The sequence below is a fragment of the Leptodactylus fuscus genome, chromosome 3, assembly GCF_031893055.1.
Source record: "Leptodactylus fuscus isolate aLepFus1 chromosome 3, aLepFus1.hap2, whole genome shotgun sequence".
Taxonomy (NCBI): Eukaryota; Metazoa; Chordata; class Amphibia; order Anura; family Leptodactylidae; genus Leptodactylus; species Leptodactylus fuscus.
The window spans coordinates 24436066-24455168 of NC_134267.1; the positions used below are offsets into that span (position 1 = coordinate 24436066).

Sequence of the window (19103 nt, forward strand, 5' to 3'; positions counted from 1 at the left end):
CTTTTGTGGAAAACCCATTTAATGCTGCGCTGTGGAGGCCGAGTCCATTCCGGGTGGAGCAGGAATAGGAAGAAAGAATCACTTTTAGTTATATTATAGAATTATAGGCATTGTATAATGAGTTAGATCCATTATATAATGAATTGGATACATTGTATAACACCATACAATGAGTTAGATACACTGTACATTGAGTTAGATCCATTATATAATGAATTGGATACATTGTATAACACCGTAAATTGAGTTAGATCCATTATATAATGAATTAGATACATTGTTTGTTACATTTTGACTTTCTTAGGAATTCTCTCACTAGATTCTCCTTTGCCATTTCTATCTGACCACAGAAGGAGTCGGAGTCGATCTGTGGAGAATCAGAGTAGTCAGAGTCGGAGCTTCGACCACCTGACTCCACAGCCCTTCATTAAAGGGATCCTATCATTAAAACACTTTTTTTTCTGGTTGACACGTAGGAATAGCCTTAAGAAAGGCTATTCTTCTCTGCGCTGCCATTCCGTAGAAATCCCAGTTTTCGACGGTATGCAAATTAGTTCTCTCGCAGCACTGGGGGCAGGCCCCAGCACTCAAACAGCACTGGGGGCGTCCCCAACTCTGCGAGGGAACTCTCCAGCGCCGCCTCCATCTTCTTCAGGAACATCCTCTTCATGCGTCTTCTTCAGGCGCAGGTGGTCAAACTTGTAGGCGTCGGGCAGAGCCGACTGCGCATGCCTGTGGCCACAAGACTGCGGCGACTGCGCAGTCGGCTCTGCCCGAGGCCTAAAAGTTTGACCACCTGCGCCAGAAGAAGACGCATGAAGAGGACGTTTTTGAAGAAGATGGAGGTGGCGCTGGAGAGTTCCCTCGCAGAGTTGGGGACGCCCCCAGTGCTGTTTGTGCGCTGGGGCCTGTCTCCAGTGCTGCGAGAGAACTCATTTGCATACCGGCGAAAACCGTGATTTCAACGGAACGGCAGCGCGGAGAAGACATCTAAAGGTAGGAGAAGAATAGTCTTTCTTAAGGCTATTCCTATGTGTCAACCAGAAAAAAAATGTGTTTTAATGATAGGATGCCTTTAAAGTGTACGGGCAGAGCTGTAATACCGCAAACAGCCTGTAAGGACACGTGTGGTGCCGTCTCTGTTTATCCAGTCCTGTTCACAATGTAATAACTTTTTGTTCATCTCACTATGTGGTAAAAAAAAAAAAAAAAAAAAAAAAAAAAAAGGGAAAAGAAACCTAAAACTTTGTAGATCCGGCGACAGATTCTTCTCAGAGCTTGTAAAAACAATTCTCCATGATCAAAGGAGGAGAAAGACACAAACATGTCCTCCTGTCATCAGGGCTGCGGCAAGGAGGAGGATTTGGCCAGCGCCTCGTCCCAGGATCACCACAAAGAAGCAAACGGAAAACTTTATGGTCGTCCCAGGAGGCTCCTAATCTGGGCCCGTCACAGGGGATTAGGCGGTAACTGCGCCCCTAGAAGAGGCAATTATCTCGCAGGGTTAAAATATTTCGCCAATTATCCGATCAAAACTGTCACGGTGATCCCGGCTGTGTGTGGAGCGAACAGGAACGATTAACCCCAGTGATGACAGATGTAGCAGAGCTCAGTGTGCACAGTCTGGGATTATAGGCCCCTATTATAGTCCCTATTGTGGGGGCCGGAGGTTACATAGTGGAGCTGTGATTGTAGGGGACATAGAGAGAAGCTTCATTGGGGTGCCCTATGTGGTTGGGTGACCCCTATCGGCAAGAATGGATTTGGCCCCAGAGATCAGGCGGGCCCCACGGCTCTGGGTTGCATTGTGGGTACCTATTGAATTATACTCACAGGTATCAGCCAGTTAATACAATTCACCGAGCCCCGCTCCTGTCCACTTCAGCCACCAGGGGACCCCACAAACTACATTGAGGGATCCATCAACAAGAATCAGAGGCCAATACAAAGGTCAGCATCACCATTTATTTAACCCCTTCCCTGTCCAGAGCCAATTTTGAGGTAAAGGTGGAAAAACCATTTACTAGATGTGGTGAAAAACTAAAGGATTCTGGCGCGATCTGCCCCGCAGTGATGTCACATCTGTGTTCCCGCATCCTCCAGGTGTTAAATAAAAGAAATCATAGATCTGGATCCTCACAACGCCTCAGTGACATCAAGGAACCTAAAGGAAATCTTAAACGACATGTCTTGAGAATCTATCAGTAGTGCAGCCTCAGGCTTTGGGCCTGTAACTTCTATCAATTATATCTCAGCCTATAAATCAGATATTAAAGATCCGACTTCTATTTCACAAACACTGCAGGGACTTTCTTTATTCCTTCTGTCAGGTCTCCTTTAAGACAGAGCAGTGGGAAGAACTAATCCGTCATCTGAGGACAAGTATTCTACTGATAAGAGAAGAGATTTCTATGTAACGCTCAGACCAAAGTTCAGCCCTTACTGATGGCCGGAAAACCCGCGTACACTAGACTGACACTAGACTAGCATTGGCCCCCACGTACGCCCAAAGGACGGCGAACCCGTCTACTAATAAAGCGGTTAGCCGCGGACCCCACAGACTATAACAGCGCCTGTCGGTGATCTCTCTGCTGATTTTAGGCAGAATCTGTCATGGAGTCTCCTATGGAAATATGAATCTAGCCCTATATACTTCAATAGCATTCCCATAGGGGATATCACAGGGAATATGGCTCTGCTCACACCTGGGGATTGCCGGGTGAATGGTACAATTGTATCCAATGTAGGCAATTCTGTGGAAAATAACAAGGTCAGACTGATACATTGTAACAAGCAGAGAAACTTGCTTAGTTGTTCATAGGGGATATTGTACATAGTATACAATTGTAGCAAACCCTCAGCTGTGAGAAGTATTAGGTATGTAGGGGATGTCACTCTCTGTATAAAAACATTTTATATCCTGCAGATAGATAGGTTACTGTCACCAGAACCAGCATATCACCCCAGCCCTGCAGATAGATAGGTTAGTGTCACCAGACCACAGTATATCACCCCAGCCCTGCAGATAGATAGGTTAGTGTCACCAGAACCAACATATCACCCCAGCCCTGCAGATAGATAGGTTACTGTCACCAGAACCAGCATATCACCCCAGCCCTGCAGATAGATAGGTTAGTGTCACCAGAACCAACATATCACCCCAGCCCTGCAGATAGATAGGTTAGTGTCACCAGAACCAGCATATCACCCCAGCCCTGCAGATAGATAGGTTACTGTCACCAGAACCAGCATATCACCCCAGCCCTGCAGATAGATAGGTTAGTGTCACCAGACCACAGTATATCACCCCAGCCCTGCAGATAGATAGGTTACTGTCACCAGAACCAGCATATCACCCCAGCCCTGCAGATAGATAGGTTACTGTCACCAGAACCAGCATATCACCCCAGCCCTGCAGATAGATAGGTTACTGTCACCAGACCCAGCATATCACCCCAGCCCTGCAGATAGATAGGTTACTGTCACCAGAACCAGCATATCACCCCAGTCCTGCAGATAGATAGGTTAGTGTCACCACAACCAGCATATCACCCCAGGCCTGCAGATAGATAGGTTAGTGTCACCAGAACCAGCATATCCCTCCAGCCCTGCTGATAGATAGGTTACTGTCACCAGGACCAGCATATCACTCCAGCCCTGCAGATAGATAGGTTACTGTCACCAGAACCAGCATATCACCCCAGCCCTGCAGATAGATAGGTTACTGTCACCAGACCCAGCATATCACCCCAGCCCTGCAGATAGATAGGTTACTGTCACCAGAACCAGCATATCACCCCAGTCCTGCAGATAGATAGGTTAGTGTCACCACAACCAGCATATCACCCCAGCCCTGCAGATAGATAGGTTACTGTCACCAGAACCAGCATATCACCCCAGTGCTGCAGATAGATAGGTTACTGTCACCAGAACCAGCATATCACCCCAGTGCTGCAGATAGATAGGTTACTGTCACCAGAATAGCTGGCGTCTGCTGGAACACTCCCTTTAAATGGGTTGATTACTGGAGGGATCCAACACTCAGTACCCCCACTGATCAGCTGTTACAGCCATCAGATCTGCACAGTGCACGGGTCTGGAATTGACAGCAGACAGCTGAGTCGGGGAAAGTAATGTTCTTTATGTCGGGACAGGCATCTCTGGGACCGTTCCTGCAATGTGTACAGACGGTCTTCGCGCTGTTTGTAGAGACATTCTGTCAATCTTCAAGATTTGTGTGGACGTTAAAAAAGTGTTTTTGTTCACAACTCCTTTAACAATATCGAATGCCAGGAAATCTCCGCTCCGTGAAATACCTCGTGCCTTGTGGTCTGCCCCATGACAACGACAAATACTCCTATAAGTTGTAATGGAAAATTACAGCGCTTATCACTGGTGTCTGGTGAAGTATACAGGTGTACAGTATATACCATAGATAAGGCCGGAGATTATCTACAGATATCAGCCTGAGACTGGAGCCCAGGGAATGCTGAGCTACAATGGAGCAACATGATGGACAGCGGGAATTGGGGAAAGCGTAAAATCCCAAAGACATCACTGAGAATACAGCCTATCAATGTACGAGAGATCAGCGGTGCCATCACTGAGAATACGGCCTATCTATATACTAGAGCTCTACGGTGACATCACTGAGAATACAGCCTATCCATATACTAGAGATCAGCGGTGACATCACTGAGAATACAGCCTATCCATATACTAGAGATCAGCAGTGACATCACTGAGAATACAGCCTATCCATATACTAGAGTTCAGCGGTGACATCACTGAGAATACAGCCTATCCCTATACTAGAGATCAGCGGTGACATCACTGAGAATACAGCCTATCCCTATACTAGAGATCAGCAGTGACATCACTGAGAATACAGCCTATCCATATACTAGAGATCAGCGGTGACATCACTGAGAATACAGCCTATCCATATACCAGAGATCAGCGGTGACATCACTGAGAATACAGCCTATCCCTATACTAGAGATCAGCGGTGACATCACTGAGAATACAGCCTATCCCTATGCTAGAGATCAGCGGTGACATCACTGAGAATACAGCCTATCCTTATACTAGAGTTCAGCGGTGACATCACTGAGAATACAGCCTATCCCTATACTAGAGATCAGCGGTGACATCACTGAGAATACAGCCTATCCCTATACTAGAGATCAGCGGTGACATCACTGAGAATACAGCCTATCCATATACCAGAGATCAGCGGTGACATCACAGAATATACCTATCTAAGAGATGATACTAATGTGCAGCCCCTCTACCTCTGTACTCAGAGCCATGTCATATTGCTCTGTGATGATCGGGACATGATCTCATCTTTTACCACCCAGACTGTAAAGCTTCAAGTATCTAAACAATTACAGAAACTGAAGGCGGAAGTCACAGGATTTATAGGACTTATGATGGGGAGATCTTAACCATATAAGCAAAACGGGGAAAGGTAATTTCTGGAACAAAGTTGTCTGTAATCCTATCAGATGAGTCTCCGGTGTACACAATGTCTGTTTTCTGTCTCATTGGATTACAGGGACCCGAGGCGACCACAGAAACTGTACAGAATATCACAGCTTCGGGGCTTCATATATAACCCAGAACACACAAGATAGATCTAACCAAAACATCCCACAAGGTCCTAAACCCTTATGTGCTCAGACGGGGAAAAACAGACGACTCTCCATTTATAATATGGAAGGTCTCAATAGGGAAGGGGCGGGGGGGTTGGGGGGGGGTCACCTGGTCCCACTATACCCCAGGTACAACTTTGCAACCTCTCCTTCTCCCTCCTCTCTGCCAGTAACAGAGCGAGTCGTTTCCGATTCTTACACTCAAGATCCAATTGTAATGTCATTGTATGAAAGGTCCAGGAAGGGCAGTAGTGAAGGTCCAACTTATTCTTTTTCTATAGGAATCAATAGATCACTGCTACACTGAACACAATTCATGATATGACCAAAATCTCTCACATGTTCCTAAACCTCCAGGTGACATAAATGTGCCCAGGACAGACATTTCTTCTCTCCTGATGTACAACAGAAGAGACTTAGCCATATGGGAGGTCTTTATAGAGGGCCCGCCTGGTCTATTCATAACCTAGACTGGATGTCACCACTTCTTCTCCTCACTCCTGTTTGCCAGTAATAGTGTGAATTATTTGAGATACTTATAACTCTAAAGCCAATGAAGTGCTACATTGTGACACTGTATGAAAGGTCCAGGAAGGACTGTAGAGAAGATTCTCCATATTTGGTTTCTGCTGGAAATGATGGATCAGTGGGGGTTAGAAGAGCTTTCAAATTAGTGACACACTGAACAATCTGACCAAAACCTTCTACAAGTTCCACAACCTTTCAGAGTAAAGAAAATAATCTTCTTATTCAGATGCAGGTGGCATTTGTGATCTGGTCCGTCATACCATAGACTGGACTTTGCACCCTCTCCTCCCTCCTCACTGCCAGTAACTGTGACTTTCTGATACTCTAAAGCCAATGAAGTGATATATTGTAATGTCACTGTATGAAAGGTCCAGGAAGGGCTATAGTGAAGGTTCTCCTTATTATTTTTCTATTGGAATGGAAGGATCACTGAGGATTAGCAGATTTTCAGAATACGGTAGTGGATGTTGAATATGAAGGAATAGGCATAGGAAGGAATAGCTGTAAACATTTTATATTGACTGCTACAACAAAGCCATATCATCCCAGTACATGGCTTAGTCCAATGCGTCAACCTGAGCTATATCCAAGTGATAGGCTGCTGCTCCACCAACATTTTGGACCCTGAATACATATTATGGGGTATGCTGCAAGTCTAATATGGGACATGGATAATAATAAAGTAACCCAAACTATTGCCATCTGTATACGATACACATATACCCGGCTGCAGCAAGGCGCGGCTCTGGAATATATAATACATGTACTCTATAACACCACCCTGTATTATCACACCTGCAGCACGTCAAAAGTTCACTCTGAAAGGGTTATTATACAAGGCCCTTCTATTCACCTCTGTACACAATAGAGACTGCAGAAAGGAGACATCAATGTTTACCCTGTAATAAAGCCGAACATACTGAGACAATTACTGGGAACCCGCAAGTCTGCAAATGAGCGACGGCCCCAGCCAGAGAGATTAATAACTCCACTTATAAAGGCCCCGAGATCAACAAACTAATGACCACTCCGCATGTACCAAAATGTACTTCAATGAAGAGGAGGAAGGAGAGACCCTGAAGAAGAAGAAGGAGAAAATAATAGCAAGGGGGAGTCCAAAAACCCAAATCTATACATACATTAAAAAGCAACTCCACTCACTATAGACTATAACATAGTATGAAAATATTACATGATAATCTACAGAAATCATAATACTGCTCCTATATACAAGGATATAACTACTATAATACTACCACCTATGTACAAGAATATAACTACTATAATACTGCTCCTATGTAAAAGAATATAACTACTATAATACTGCCCTATGTACAAGAATAGAACTACTATAATACTACTCCTATGTACAAGAATAGAACTACTATAATACTACTCCTATGTACAAGAATATAACTACTATAATACTGCCCTATGTACAAGAATAGAACTACTATAATACTACTATGTACAAGAATAGAACTACTATAATACTACTATGTACAAGAATATATCTACTATAATATAACCTCCTATGTACAATAATAGAACTACTATAATACTGCTCCTATGTACAAGAATAGAACTACTATAATACTGCTCCTATGTACAAGAATATAACTACTATAATACTGCCCTATGTACAAGAATAGAACTACTATAATACTACTATGTACAAGAATAGAACTACTATAATACTGCCCTATGTACAAGAATAGAACTACTATAATACTACTATGTACAAGAATATAACTACTATAATACTGCTCCTATGTACATGAATAGAATTACTATAATACTACTATGTACAAGAATATAACTACTATAATACTGCCCTATGTACAAGAATAGAACTACTATAATACTACTATGTACAAGAATAGAACTACTATAATACTGCCCCCTATGTACAAGAATATAACTACTATAATACTGCTCCTATGTACAAGAATATAACTACTATAATACTGCTCCTATGTACTAGAATATAACTGCTATAATACTGCTCCTATGTACAAGAATATAACTACTATAATACTGCCCCCTATGTACAAGAATATAACTACTATAATACTACTCCTATTTACAAGAATATATTGCCTATGGATGCCAGCACTGGTGATAAATTAGGGTTAGGAATCTTTCAGCACTTCCTGTCACTATACATATTATAGGCAGCCTCTCATTGGACTGAACTGACTGATAACAGGGAACATAACAATGTGTATCAACCTGCACAGTGAATGTACATCAGATGGACTGCCTTTTACTGTCACCCCCCTGTGTTAAGTCCTGGATTCCAGCAGTGACAATGTTTCTGTGCCGTGCTAAGAAGAAGGATGAAAGCGCAGAGAGACGACTACCCTGCAATTATTCCTCGGCATTCCTTGCGGTGCACTCAATAGTTTCAGCTCCACATTACAGTAATGACACTGGTTACAAGCCGCAGCACGAGAGGAAACTGCTGCCAGTCACGCAATGTCATTGAGCTGTCAAACACCCAGCCAGAGATAGTGGGAAGATCAATAGTTCTGGTGACAGTAACCTATCTATCTGCAGGGCTGGGGTGATATGCTGGTTCTGGTGACACTAACCTATCTATCTGCAGGGCTGGGGTGATATGCTGGTTCTGGTGACACTAACCTATCTATCTGCAGGGCTGGGGTGATATGCTGTTTCTGGTGACAGTAACCTATCTATCTGCAGGACTGGGGTGATATGCTGGGTCTGGTGACAGTAACCTATCTATCTGCAGGGCTGGGGTGATAGACTGGTTCTAGTGACTGTAACCTATCTATCTGCAGGGCTGGGGTGATATGCTGTTTCTGGTGACAGTAACCTATCTATCTGCAGGGCTGGGGTGATATGCGGGTCCTGGTGACAGTAACCTATCTATCTATTCTCAGGATCGGTGGGGGTAGGGTCCTTGGTGTTCAGACCCCACCGATCAGCTGTTAATCCTATAAACAGGGCAGTAGATATTATTTGCGGCCTTTCCCCTTTAACTATTTATAACATTCCCCCCTAACTTTGAGCGACTTAGGAAATCCATTTTATTAGCCCAGAATCTTTACTACTAGCCAGATTACGGGAATTTGTGGACTATCCGATCGGTGCAGCGGCGGGAATACTATAATAAGCAGATTTCTGTTCCTTTATGCCACATGTAGACGGGATCAAGAACAAAACTGCAAAATAAACACCGGGAAAAGATTAATCTGCGGCTAATTAGTCCTTATCGGGATGCGGCAATTAACGAGCGGTCGGCACTGCCAGCTCTCTGCGCTGTCACTAGACTGACCGTGAATCTCACATCAATAACAGCCAATTAGCTCTTGTGCCTGACAAATCCCATCAGCGGCAGCGGGGGCGGGGCCCGGAGAAAGTAATTAATTAGAAACTATTTCACAGGGACAATTGACGCACAACATTAAGATGTCACCGCCACGGAGAGAAGACGTCCAAGTCACATGATCTATAGAAGTGTAAGATATCCATCTCACTAAGAGACAGCGGAAAGACGCAGCGGACTACAAGTCACAGCCAGCCTGAGGTATAGGGTAAATACAATACTAGAGCGGTGACATCACTGAGAATACAGCCTATCTATATACTAGAGATCAGCGGTGACATCACTAAGAATACAGCCTATCCCTATACTAGAGATCAGCGGTGACATCACTAAGAATACAGCCTATCCCTATACTAGAGATCAGCGGTGACATCACTGAGAATACAGCCTATCCATATACTAGAGATCAGCGGTGACATCACTGAGAATACAGCCTATCCCTATACTAGAGATCAGCGGTGACATCACTAAGAATACAGCCTATCCGTATACTAGAGATAAGCGGTGACATCACTGAGAATACGGCCTATCCCTATACTAGAGATCAGCGGTGACATCACTGAGAATACAGCCTATCTATATACTAGAGATCAGCGGTGACATCACTAAGAATACAGCCTATCCCTATACTAGAGATCAGCGGTGACATCACTGAGAATACAGCCTATCTATATACTAGAGATCAGCGGTGACATCACTGAGAATACAGCCTATCCCTATACTAGAGATCAGCGGTGACATCACTAAGAATACAGCCTATCCCTATACTAGAGATCAGCGGTGACATCACTGAGAATACAGCCTATCCCTATACTAGAGATCAGCGGTGACATCACTAAGAATACAGCCTATCCCTATACTAGAGATCAGCGGTGACATCACTGAGAATACAGCCTATCCATATACTAGAGATCAGCGGTGACATCACTAAGAATACAGCCTATCCGTATACTAGAGATAAGCGGTGACATCACTGAGAATACAGCCTATCCCTATACTAGAGATCAGCGGTGACATCACTGAGAATACAGCCTATCCATATACTAGAGATCAGCGGTGACATCACTGAGAATACAGCCTATCCATATACTAGAGATCAGCGGTGACATCACTAAGAATACAGCCTATCCGTATACTAGAGATAAGCGGTGACATCACTGAGAATACAGCCTATCCATATACTAGAGATCAGCGGTGACATCACTGAGAATACAGCCTATCCCTATACTAGAGATAAGCGGTGACATCACTGAGAATACAGCCTATCCATATACTAGAGATCAGCGGTGACATCACTAAGAATACAGCCTATCCGTATACTAGAGATAAGCGGTGACATCACTGAGAATACAGCCTATCCATATACTAGAGATCAGCGGTGACATCACTGAGAATACAGCCTATCCATATATTAGAGATCAGCGGTGACATCACTGAGAATACAGCCTATCCCTATACTAGAGATCAGCGGTGACATCACTGAGAATACAGCCTATCCATATACTAGAGATCAGCGGTGACATCACTGAGAATACAGCCTATCCATATACTAGAGATCAGCGGTGACATCACTAAGAATACAGCCTATCCGTATACTAGAGATAAGCGGTGACATCACTGAGAATACAGCCTATCCATATACTAGAGATCAGCGCTGACATCACTGAGAATACAGCCTATCCCTATACTAGAGATAAGCGGTGACATCACTGAGAATACAGCCTATCCATATACTAGAGATCAGCGGTGACATCACTAAGAATACAGCCTATCCGTATACTAGAGATAAGCGGTGACATCACTGAGAATACAGCCTATCCATATACTAGAGATCAGCGGTGACATCACTGAGAATACAGCCTATCCATATATTAGAGATCAGCGGTGACATCACTGAGAATACAGCCTATCCCTATACTAGAGATCAGCGGTGACATCACTGAGAATACAGCCTATCCATATACTAGAGATCAGCGGTGACATCCTATAGATTCCTCCATATCACCTATAGATTATTCTCTGTACTTCTGCAGAACAATGACTTGTAGTCAGATGCATTCCTCCACCTGATCCGCTGTGTACATGTATATATATATATATATATATATATATATATATATATATATATATATATATATGTATGTATATCCCGCCACCCCCGTCTGATATACTGTACTGTACATGGATGGCTTTCACAACTAGTTAAATGAAGACAGGAAACAGACAAGAGTGAATCCGGCTGTCACCAGGAGAGACGGCGCGGGAAACAGGAGGAACTCATTTGCCTTTAGCATAATGTCTAGACAAAAGCAATTGGGCAAAATGCCCCAAACCAAAGAGTGTCCCATAAGGAGGGAGTGAGCGATCTGGTCCCAGTGCACACACAGACTGGGATGAATCACGTGCACCAGTCTGCTCCGCGTGATAACCGTGTGCACTGCCAGCACCGATACGGATTGGAAATCCCAGGGTGTGCCTGCGCTGCGGAGAGACACAAGATCCTGCACTCCTCAGGGTAGTCTGGAGTCTGCACGGTGCACACTCGGCTGCACACCCAACTACCGGTACATCATACACAAACTTTCCAAGGTCAGAGATTTAAGTTCGGGTATTATTGTATGAAGACATGTGACTCCAGAAAGTAAAGTGTTAACTGGAGGGGGCTGTGTGAGCGGACACCCCCTGACCAAGAGGGCTGCCATTCACAGTAGAGCTGGGAAATAAAATAGACATCACCTAAACCTCTAATACCACTATTAATACATAGAGGCTTAAAAGGTTCTATTATATAATACAGACAATAAAAAATACTGCCATATAGTGACTAAAAAGTACCACCATACAGTGCACACGTGATATTGCTATTACTACATAGAGACTGTAAAGTAATGCTGAAAATAAAAAATACTGCCATATAGTGACTACAAAATACCACTATACAGTGCACACGTGATATCGCTATTACTACGTAGAGACTGTAAGGTAATGCTGAAAATAAAAAACACTGCCATACAGTGACTAAAAAATACCACTATACAGTGCAGACGTGATATCGCTATTACTACACAGAGGCTATAAGGTAAAGCTGAAAACAAAAAATACTGCCATACAATGACTAAATAGTACGACCATACAGTGCAGACGTGACATCACTATTACTACACAAAGGCTATAAAAGGTAATGCTAAAAATAAAAAATACTGCCATACTGTGACTAAATAGTACGACCATACAGTGCACATGTAATATTACTGTTCTGCCATACAGTGACAATGTCATAACACTATAAAGCAATAATACTGTTACATATAGGTTAGAAAACTCAATTTTACAATTTTAACCCCTTAAGGACCAGGCCATTTTTTGGTTTCGCATTTTCGTTTTTCCCTCCTCACATTTCAAGAGCCATAACTTTTTCATTTTTCAGTTCACAGAGTCACATGATGGCTTATTGTTTGCGGGACAAATTGTACTTTGTAATGGCACCATTCAATATGCTGTGCAATGTACTGGGAAGCTGGAAAAAAATTCAGAATGAGGTGCAATTGGAGAAAAAATGCATTTGCGTCATTTTCTTATGGGTTTAATTTTTACAGCGTTCACTGTTTGGTACAAATGACATGTTACCTGTGTTCTACGTGTCAGTACGAACGCGGTGATACCAAATTTATATAGTATTTGAAATGTTTTGATACTTTTAAAAAAATGATAAACTTTGCAAAATAGAAAAAAAAATTTGTGTCATCATGTTCTAACACCTGTAACTTTTTCATATTTCCATGTATGGAGCTGGTTGTGGTGTCTTTTTATGCGGGACAAGATGACGTTTCTACTGATACCATTTGGGGAAAGATCTGATGGTTTGATCACTTTTTATTCAATTTTTTATAAGAGGCAAAGTGTTAAAAAAAACGCTTTTTGGCTGTTTTTATTTTTTTTGCCGCTACGTTGTTCGCAGTACGGGATAAATGTTTTAATATTCTAATAGTTCGGGCATTTTGGAGCGCGGGGATACCTAATATGTTTATGTTTAATGTTCTTTAATTACTTTTATAGCTAATCTAGGGAAAGGGGGGTGATTTGAACTTTTATATTTTTTTAATACTTTTAAAAACTTTTTTTTTTCTTCTGTTACATTTATGATCAGACCCCTTAGGTACCTTGAAACCTAGGGGGTCTGATCGCCCATACTATTCACTGCAATACTACAGTATTGCAGTGAATAGCAAAATCCCAGCACTTCTATTAGAGGCTGCCTCTGGCATCGTCTAATAGATCTAGTGCAGAGACAAGCCTGGAAGCCTTCAATAGCAACCGATCACCGCCCTCATGTGACGTTCAGGAGGGCGGCAATCGGGGAAACATGGCGGCGCCCATGCCGCCTGCGCTGTTTACACGCTGCGGTCGCGTTTGACCGCAGTGTGTAAAGGGTTAACAGCAGCGATCGGCTCGGGCACCGACCGCTGCTGTTATTGGCAGGTCCTGGCTGTATTATACAGCCGGCATCTGCCGTGTATGGAGCGAGCTCAGCGTGTGAGCTCGCTCCATACATCCCCATGCGACCCATGATGTACAGTTACGTCAAGGGTCGCTAAGGGGTTAAAGTCAAATAATGACACCATATAGCAACTACATAATACTGCCTATGTGTGTGTAAATAATATCACTAGCCCCTGCAGTACCGCCATACAGTGACTAAATACAAGCAAGCAGTCCATATGTAATATCACTATTACTACATCAATGCTTTAAAGGCCTCATTATATAATACTGAACATCAAAAATGCTGCCATACAGTAACTACACAATGAGCACATATCAGACTAGCAAGCCGTGCCTTTGTTTTTAGAGAAGCCACACCCCTTTGTATAAGTAGTTGCAAAATAAGTGTGTAAAAGACTTGATAAACGTAACTTTCTTGGCAAAATTTGACTAGTAAATATCCCCAATGACTGTTATAGTTGGCCCATTTGCGGCACACATTATAGCGAGTTTACCTTCAGCAGGTAGATGGGGATGTTACTAAAGTCCACGGGTAGCTTTAAGAGGAATCGGGCGGAAAACTCCCCGGTCTGTAAGGCAAAAAAAGGAGACAAGGTCAGGGACTGAAATGAAGTCATCACCAGGACTGAAACTATTATAGGGGGGGTGGAACCTCAGCCATTTTCTCCTAAAATTGTTGGGCAGCCCCTGCAGGTGCTGGAGTGGCGGCCATATTGGTTGTTATTACATTTTTTGAGATCTCTTGGAGAAAGATTGGCGAGTTCTTATCATCCTGATCTTGCCTCTGAGGTCCCAGGGTGATACAGTACAGCTTCTGCTGTATCCTCAGTGAAAGAAGCAGGGATATCATTTAGGCTGGACACAGACTATCGGCTATAATGGATGGAATCTTAGATGTAGACATGGAGTTGGGCGACACTTTATACGGTAGTTCTGAGGTTCTGTAAGTCACACATGAATACAGAGACTGCAGTACAGCTTCTGCTGTCTCTTCTTTGATATAAGCAAGGATATCATCTAGGCTGGACAAAGACTATTGGCCATATTGTTTGACATCCAGCTTTTGATAACTTAGATGTATACATGGAGTTAGGTGACACGTTATAGTTCTGAGGCTCTGTAAGTTACACATGGCCAATAGAATACAGTACAGCTTCTGCTGTATCTTCTTTCATAGAAGCAAGGACATCATCTAGGCTGGACATTGTCTCTGACAAGCAGTGTATAAGGCCAGCATGGGGTGCAGCGTGTGCATAAAAAAAGAGCGTCACTAGAATAGCATGGGAAGAATATGCAAATCTGTCTCCCAAGATGTAAACAGGGAGACAGTGCCTCTGTTATGCCGCCCTCTATGGGAAGCACCCTGAACATCATGCCCGACTTTCCCAGAAGTCTTTACTGCATAATGCGGAGTTATAAACAAATCAATTTCTCAGCTACGGACGGCACCGTTTCTGTCTGGTTGGACTTCATCAGCGCAGCCTAGAGAGAACTGATTTGGTAGAAGTGAGAGGCTGAGAGACCAGATTATGGGGATAACGTCCATCCTCAGGGAGAGACCATCTTCTCAGGAGTGTGGAGACTTAGACAGCCATAGTTGAAGTCCAACCAGACAGAAACGGTGCCGTCCGTAGCTGAGAAATTGATTTGGTTAGAACCTCACATTATGCAGTAAAGACTTCTGGGAAAGTCGGGCATGATGTTCAGGGTGCTTCCCATAGAGGGCAGCATAACAGAGGCACTGTCTCCCTGTTTGCATCTTGGGAGACAGCTTTGCATATTCTTCCCATGTTCCCTTGCAGTGGAGCAACTATGGCTGTATAAGTCTCCACACGCCTGAGAAGGTGGTCTCTCCCTAAGGGTGCATTCACACTGAGTAAACGCTAGCTTATTCTGAACGTAAAACACGTTCAGAATAAGCGGCGTCTAAAGCAGCTCCATTCATTTCTATGGGAGCGGGGATACGAGCGCTCCCCATAGAAATGAATGGGCTGCTTCTTTCACTCCGTGCAGTCCCATTGAAGTGAATGGGGAGTGCCGGCGTGTACGCTCCGGCATGAGCAGAGCTTGCCGTATACGTCGGCACTCCCCATTCACTTCAATGGGACTGCACGGAGTGAAAGAAGCAGCCCATTCATTTCTATGGGGAGCGCTCGTATCCCCGCTCCCATAGAAATGAATGGAGCTGCTTTAGACGCCGCTTATTCTGAACGTGTTTTACGTTCAGAATAAGCTAGCGTTTACTCAGTGTGAATTCACCCTAAGGATGGACGTTAGCCCCATAATCTAGAATAGCATGCACAGAGCAGTACATTTTGAACACCAGGGGGCACTACAACAAGGCAATTATACGGAAACTTATTTTTTAATGTAAAAGTTATTGTAAAATCTCTATCCATTTTACTGATGATAAACCCCTTTAAGCCTTATTTACCTATCTCTAGGGGAACCCTTATAGGAGAAATCTAATGACTATCACTTCCTTATCATGTGCAGTCAGTAAAGATGAAGAGCAGGAAGTTGCAGGTACAGCGCCTCCCATCATGGATTGCAAAACATGGCGGGAAATATATTACACACATATGAAAAGAGAAAATTACTTCCTTGACGGGACGTCGGCCTTAAAGGAAAACCCCTGAGATGTGAATCCCGAGACGGCTCTGCAGGAGTCACGGACACTTCCTCTTCCTACAATCTCTTCTATCCTGAGTGACTGGATCCATAATAGTTACAGGAAGCCAAGAAGGACATTTCATGTGTGTTACTGTATCAGCTGCAAACATATCCCTGCTGAATGCTAGAGGAGCGGACCATAGAGGGTCTGGGGGCTCATATGTGACCGGATATACGTTGGTAAAGTGATTAACCCTGAATTTAAGAAAAATCATAAAGAACGTCCCAAGGTCTGGAACTGAAGGTGCACACTAGGCCCAAAGCAGGCATAATACACTACAATGCTAAAGCAGAAGAGTATATTACAGAAACCAGGCAATCCTATGGTCAAGACCCCTAGTGCGGCTAAAAACATTAAACCCCCCCACCCAAAAAAACCAAACAAAAAAACCCCACAAAAACGGTGCAACTGAAAATATAAAGAAACTGCCCATAACAACAGATTTCACTTTCTTCTTACCCAATTGTTCTTCTTCCCGGCGTAGATCTCCATGTTCTCCCCGTACTGAGGCTCTTCCAGCAATGTCTGATACTCAAACATGAGGCGGGAACTTTCATTCAGGCGGCTGCACTGATACTGGTGATACTGCTGGACCAGCTCCTTCACCACCTGCAAGAGGCACTCCGAGTCCGAGGGATCCCACTCCGCAAGACTCTGGGGTCAGAAACATAAAGGAAGTCAGTGATTCGAAACATAATCATGTAAACTACTGTATATGGTGTAATAAAAACACTAGAAGGTATTATCAACAGGGGGCAGCATTATAGAAGTTATATTACTGTACAGAGTGGCAGTATTATAGTAGTTATATTCTTGTACATAGGAGCAGTATTATATTAGTTATATTCTTGTACATAGGAGCAGTATTATAGTAGTTATATTCTTGTACATAGGAGCAGTATTATATTAGTTATATTCTTGTACATAGGAGCAGTATTATAGTAGTTATATTCTTGTACATAGGAGTAGTATTATAGTAGTTATATTCTTGTACATAGGAGCAGTATTATAGCAGTCATTGTCTTGCATATAGAGGGCAGTATTATAGTAGTTATATTCTTGTACATAGGGGGCAGTATTATAGTAGTTATATTCTTGTACATAGGAGCAGTATTATAGTAGTCACAGTCTTGCATATAGAGGGCAGTATTATAGTAGTCATAGTCTTGCACATGGGGGATGTTTCTCACAAGTGAATAGGCAGGGATTCCAGACTTATGATAAGAGAGATATATTAAGAATTTACAGATGACATGTAATAAACTTATTCTCTACCACATTCTTACGCTATAACATTCGGTGCAGCCAGATGTAAGTTTTCATGGTGGCTGCAGATCTATGGCATGTTGTGGGATGATAACTATTTAGTGCAGATTCCTAAACAATGTTCGATCTTGATGATGAAACTTCAGTGATTCAGTCTTCTATGGAGGGATTTGGGGCTGTCAGTGTACGGGGTGGATGTTACGGAAATGAGTGAGTGGGTTCACAATCTCTTCCATGCAGCTAGTGACAGGCGCTGGGGGTGTAACTGCTTAGAAAGCCTGGAATGTATTGAAGAATGGCAAACTCTCTTTCCATTCAGATGATAAAGTGCCATTTCCTGCAGCCGGGGACGCGCACGTCACAGTGACATCTGTCTATTTGTAGTAGTGCTGCTTGTGTTCTCAGTAAGTGCTATCACAATTACACAAGGGGTGAGTCATGTACCAGTGATGTCATCAGGCCATGAGTCACGCGGGCCAGAGAGTCATTAACCTCAACTGATGAGGACATAGTACATTGCCCACATCACTGAGGGGGATATATACCGTAAATACGGAAACTGCCTGCTCCCATCTCTTAAAGGGAACCCGACCTCTTATAGTCTATGAGCTGTCCACAATATCTTACCTCTGATATTAATATTGTAGGGGGAATATCATACATTTGGGTTGATAGGCGATGCTGCCAAGTGTGGCTCTTGCTCTGGAGGGCCCAGCCCAACATGGCCACCCCTTTAAGGGAGCTGTAATGATAAACTAACACTTAGTGTAAAGATGCCTCAAGTTTCATTTTGGCTCTTATTTGCCCCATGACTGCGTGCCCCTGCCGGTGTAAGGAGCAGGAAACAAAATAAATGGGTGGCGTTTGACATATGGTGCAGGCAAATACACAGTCCAGTCCTATTAATGTGACCACCGCCTGCTTTTGACGTCAACATTAAATAACCAATGGCAGAAGGCACGTGTCATCAGCCATCTTGGTGCACTCATCATTGTGGAAGGCACGATGGATCAGGACAAGTATGCATCTATCCTTGCGGACCATGTTCACTCCTACAGGTAAATTGTTTTTCCTCAGGATGATGGCGTCTACCAGCAGGACAATGCGACGTGTCATAAAGCTC

At 43.4% G+C, this 19103-nt stretch overlaps 1 protein-coding gene across 1 annotated transcript in view; it reads right to left on the reverse strand.

Annotated features, from left to right (window-relative positions):
* Positions 1 to 19103, reverse strand: part of BABAM2 (BRISC and BRCA1 A complex member 2) — a 106037-nt gene that overhangs the window by 71326 nt on the left and 15608 nt on the right. Inside the window, exons 5-6 of the mRNA XM_075267209.1 lie at positions 17174 to 17368; positions 14535 to 14609 (exon numbers count right to left, since the gene is read on the reverse strand). Of these exons, the coding sequence (XP_075123310.1) occupies positions 14535 to 14609; positions 17174 to 17368 (270 nt within the window). The remainder of the gene's footprint in view (positions 1 to 14534; positions 14610 to 17173; positions 17369 to 19103) is intronic.